Below are 5,728 nucleotides of genomic sequence, written 5' to 3'. Positions count from 1 at the left end.
TGAGGCCTCACAGGATAATTATTCACCCGGAATAGTATATATTTTATTGATTTTTACAAGGTTTTCCTTCCACATGATATGGATGCGGATATCCAATAGGTTTTCCCCTAATATATGTATTTCATTAATGACATACATTAAAAATATATAATGTACAAAAATAAAATTGAATGTTTTCACAGGAGCGTGTGTGTGTGTCGAGGATTCACTACCTCCTCATACCGTCATATGAGCATTGCAGGCCACCGCTTGAAGTAAACTGACTGTGTACTGCACTTTTCGTTATCATTCTGATGGAACAGTCTGCAAATGGTTCTTAAATTTCACCTTAGCTTTCGGTCATTTCTAGACTTGTGTCAAATTATATATATATATATATATATATATATATATATATATATATATATATATATATATATATATATATATATATATATATATATATATATATATATATATATATATATATATATATATATTCTTTTTATTTATTTATTCTATTTTATTTATTTTTATTTTTTGATAAGGGACAGCGGCTACGAACTTAACCAATATCAGACACAATTCATGGTTTTTCTTCATAATTCTATCATACTTTACTTCTTGTTCACTATAATATTTAATAATTTGTGTAATTAGCGTAATATATCATCCAGTTTAGTTATCAGATTTTTCAAGTTGTATTATACCCACCCCCCACCGGAAAACATTCCAAATGATTCCTAGGGAATTCTGATCGCTAGATTGTGAATCTATGCGTCTTACTGGAGCTGGCAATAATTAGTAACTTCATATCATTTACACATTTCATCAGAACATCATATTTCAAGTAAGCCAACACATTTTCACCAGGGATATGATTTCAATAAATGTGACGATATGACTGATTTCAGTAACTAATGCATCTGGTCCTGTACCGATTTCGGTCTTGCGCAAATGATGCAGACCAGGTGTTGTGCCAGACCTGAGGTGGAGTGTCCTCATGTGTGTTGCCTTCCCGCCCCCCCAAGTAGTCTAGCCGGAACATTATTAGTCATGTTGTCTCCAGAATGGCACTAATATCTGCCGCATAAAATTTGGTTGGATGTCAGTATCTTTTGTTAAATACGTTACGTCTAGTGTGAATAATTAGAAAAGACATCTGACAAAACGCTTAACGGTTAGTAGGCAACACAACTACAGTCCTTGAATTGATGGACTGTTTACCTCTTGTAGCAGTGCACTACAATGCGTGTTGACGTAACACATGAATTCAACACGAATGAAGTCTTTGTCGACATTACTGGCAGCAAACCGATCGTGGCCTGGCATACGGCAAGCACCAATATAAGTGGCGATGATCTAATAACCAGCGTGAGAAATGGAAGGATGAAGGAGTGGTTACTCTCAAGCTGTTATAATAATGTTAAGGTTAATGAAAAAGAAAACTAAATGTGCTTCAGAGAGAGAGAGAGAGAGAGAGAGAGAGAGAGAGAGAGAGAGAGAGAGAGAGCTTATTTATCAATGGCTAGATGCTTTTCAAAACGTATGGCAAAATATATATATATATATATATATATATATATATATATATATATATATATATATATATATATATATATATATATATATATATATATATATATATATATATATATATATATATATATATATATATATATATATATATATATATATATATATACACACACTGTATAAACATTCGCAAGGAAAGAAAGAATCAAGCGTGGGTGTGTGGGAGTAAAACAATCACCTTGTAAATGATACAAGTCGGCTCAAATCATCTCAGTTTTGTCTGCTGATATGGCAACACTGGGCTGTAGAAGACCATAACTAATATGCTTGGCGAATATTTTAATTTATACAGAAGACTTTAGTTATATAGATGCAGTTGACGTATTTATTTAACGAACTACGCTAAGGGGAAGTAAAGCCGGATGAGTATAAGAGCGAGTTCTCCTAACCTGTGAGCCAGCTGGCCTGGGTTGCCATAGCGAGGTGGGCGCTGGTGTCGCGCGCGGGAGCTGTGATCAATAGCAGTGGTTCGCTGTGTGAGTGTGTGTTGTGCGGTGCGACGAGCTGGCATGTGTTGCACTGCCTCTCCTCGCGTCCCGTCCTGTCCGTGGTAGTGCAGGCAACTTGTGGTGACACTGAAATGTGTGTGTGCTGACGCGGGGGCCTCCTGCGGGCCGAGGATGACCTTGTCCGAACTTGGTGTATGTGTTTCCTCGGCTGCCAACACCAAGCGTACAGCACCAGCCCCGCTCCAGCTCGTCCCCGCTCAGGTGAATGCCTTCTTTATGTCTTCATATTATGTATCAGTGTTCCCTTGGCTGTAGCTTACTCCTTACTCTACCTCTCCGTGCAACACCGTGTAGTTAACTTCCTTATTATTTATTAAGTGGATGTTTGGCAAGTTATCCTCCACCACCCAACAGATGTTTATAGTTTTGGTTCCTTTTGCTCCTGGCCAAAATATATGGGTGTCTCTTCCTACAATTCACACTGATAAATTCTGAATTGGATTCCTCTCCGTGACTGTGTCGATCGTGACTGTGGGTAGTTTGGGAACGCTTGATTTATTTATTTATTTTTTTTCTTAATTCAGTGTTTGTATTTCTGTGTGGGCAATTTGCTTTTATTTTTATTATTTTTTTGTTCCTGTACAAACCTCGAGAATACAAATAATTGTTTGTTATATCAAAGCATATCTAACAGTACTAAAATTTAGCCACGCTCTACATGCCTCATCAACCTGTCGTGCTCGTAAGATTGGAGGTGTGACACGCAGCTAACGGGCTCAACTTCCTCGAATACCCTGTGATTTGAGGGGAGAAATGTTAATGTAATATATCCTTTTCACACACACACACACAAAAAAAAAAAAAAACTGCTACTACTACTACTAATACTACTACTGCTGCTACTATTCCCAGGCTAGATAAACACTTGTGAGGAGGGGAATGGGCATGAGACGACCACTGTTAGGCTGCATGTCAACCTTACTCGATATTCACTGGAAATATCAATCGATCCGTTATCATCGTAGACTCCGAAAGTTTATGAGCCTCAGAACTACTTTGCAACATAATGTATTCATCATTCCTGTCCCGACGAAATATGCATACTTGCAAGAAAGGTACTTAAAAAGGAACGTGACCCTGCATGTTTTATATTTTATCCTGTGTTGACCGAGGCTAAGTAAGGTGAGGCATATGGCTCCTCAGGAAGATGACACCTGCAAAGACGTCACGGCTGTTACTGAAAAGCCTGAGTTATGTGAGGTAAACTATTCAATACATGCTGAATAGAATTACGTTCTTCCTTTTATTGTATATACGTCCATTTTGGTTAAGCTCCAACAAACTGTGTGTGTGTGTGTGTGTGTGTGTGTGTGTGTGTGTGTGTGTGTGTGTGTGTGTGTGTGTGTGTGTGTGTGTGTGTGTGTGTGTGTGTGTGTGTGTGTGTGCGCCCACCATAATGCACTTACTACTCACAACAAAAAAATTCTTCACGCTATTGTGTCGCTGCGAGATTGGCAATAATCTAAGCAGCTTAATACGAATGGACGAATTAGGCTTTGATTTCACAACAGGGAATTGAAATCAATGTAAATCCTTACATCCATGAAACCTTATTACACAAAGAAACACCGTACTAGCAAAAAAGAAAAATGATTTGTTGCATATAATATTGTGATATTGACAATTTTCTTTACTGTTACGAGTAAAGAACACGAAGAAGTTTTAGTTTCAAGTGAAATATTGGCAAAAAATTGGATCGTTGGTAACCACTGCGCGCACATTACACGCTCACATACATACTCGTACATTCAAATAATTACGGACGCACACGCGCGCTCGCTCTTATACCATTTAGGAATTACATCGATTTTCACCAAACACTAGTAGTCATTCATTATCTCTCTCTCTCTCTCTCTCTCTCTCTCTCTCTCTCTCTCTCTCTCTCTCTCTCTCTCTCTCTCTCTCTCTCTCTCTCTCCATTTATTCTTGAATGTCCACTTACTTGTACGTTAAGAAATACTGCACAGTTATTGCCAGAGTTTTAAAAGTTGGAAGGAAGCGAGATGAGTGTGTCATTAAGTGATTAGCGATATTAACTACAGCGTTACGAGGAAGCTGGACTCGAGCTGCTCTGGGTTTCTTATCGCTCGTTGTTTCTGGGAGTTTAGGCAGTATAGGCCGGCTTACTAAGATTCTAACGTTCATAAGGTCACCATTACGCCTGTCTTTAGGGTGTTTACGGGCTATTTTCCATGGAATTAAAAGCGGGCAAAATATATTGGGGCAAGTGAAGGTCGAAGAACTGTTGATATACAAGATGCAGCAGACGACACGCCGCTCCCTTCCCGGTGTGTCGAGCGGTTCGGCCGCTAGGCTACCTCCCTTTCTCTCCCTCCCACCCTCCCTCGCACAGGCCCTAAGCAGCTTGTTAGTCGTTAAAGGTTACACGCCAGACTCTATATATACTCTACGCTGAGCTCGTAAAGTGTCTTTTTTAAGTACACTCGCGGCCATGAACGGGTAAGGTTAGTCGTGGGGAAAGTTTTTGTGGTGGGAGAGGAAGTAGTGTTGAAGTTACTGTAGATTCTTAGAGCGTGGTAGGGTAGGATCGGGGTGTCTGTGTGTGTGTGTGTGTGTGTGTGTGTGTCAGTAGTGAAATGTCACGACACTAGGTTTAACTCAGGGTCTTCTGCGTCGTAAAATATCGTGAGACCCCGTCACGTGAGGGGAGGATGCATGTGTGACGAAGGCAGGCTGCGTCCTCGTTCAGCAAAAGGAATGAAGGGATTGCTTTCACCCTCTAGTGGGGATGGTTCTGCAGTCTTCGACTCTTTTGCAAGTCTTTATGTTGTTAAATTAACTTGTGTTCATATAATGCCACTGGTAAGTAAATAAAAAGCACACCTGTATACCATATTGCCAGCCTCAGTCAGCAACTCGTTGGCTGTCATGCGAGTCACATCACCTGCATGACAATGCCTCGTTCAAAATATTCATGAACTCACTTGATTATTGTATTTTGTGGAACTGGAAGTGGAAGTACTTGCGTTACATGCTGTTTATACGGTAATGTAAACTTGTAAAATTTTTACGACTAACGTTTGTTCGCAGAATAAATAAATAAATAAATAAGTATATATATATATATATATATATATATATATATATATATATATATATATATATATATATATATATATATATATATATATATATATATATATATATATATATATGTTAGCTAGTGACGTCAGTTAATTACGTTGTAGGGTTCCTGATAATGTCCCCGTTTGGCAGGAACGTCCCCTCTGCTGGTCTGGCTCTGGCATCCCTGATGGTTATTCGTCAGTCTTTTAGGAATGAAATATGAAAATATAATGACAGTACCGTATTAATAGTTACGAAATCTACAGGAAATATATCTACGTTTCATAGTCTCGTGCAGGAGGGGGTGATGCCGTAAACACTCTGGGGTCACTGGTGTGATGGCTGTGCAGTGGTACATACACCACATGGCCTTGATGATACTTGCTTGACCAATTTTTGAAATAGAAAAAAAAAAGTGAAATGAATAAATAAAATAATGGATTATCAAGGTGAGAAGAAAATGATTGCAGTAATAATGATAATGATGATAAAATAATAATGATAATAATAATAATAATAATAATAATTAATAATAATAATAATAATAACCATCATCG

At 38.3% G+C, this 5,728-nt stretch overlaps 1 protein-coding gene across 2 annotated transcripts in view; it reads left to right on the top strand.

Moving 5' to 3' along the window:
• The first annotated feature begins 1,905 nt into the window (after positions 1–1,905).
• Positions 1,906–5,728, top strand: part of LOC135114201 (E3 ubiquitin-protein ligase MARCHF8-like) — a 91,515-nt gene continuing 87,692 nt past the window's right edge. Inside the window, exon 1 of one of the 2 annotated variants that reach the window (XM_064029950.1) lies at positions 1,906–2,285. In XM_064029950.1, the coding sequence (XP_063886020.1) occupies positions 2,196–2,285 (90 nt within the window). In that variant the 5' untranslated portion in view covers positions 1,906–2,195. The remainder of the gene's footprint in view (positions 2,286–5,728) is intronic. The other variant, XM_064029959.1, reaches the window with a different exon arrangement.

This window comes from Scylla paramamosain, chromosome 27 (assembly GCF_035594125.1).
Source record: "Scylla paramamosain isolate STU-SP2022 chromosome 27, ASM3559412v1, whole genome shotgun sequence".
NCBI lineage: Eukaryota > Metazoa > Arthropoda > Malacostraca > Decapoda > Portunidae > Scylla > Scylla paramamosain.
The sequence above is the reverse complement of the archived record's forward strand: the minus strand, read 5'-3'. Positions and strand labels throughout refer to the sequence as shown.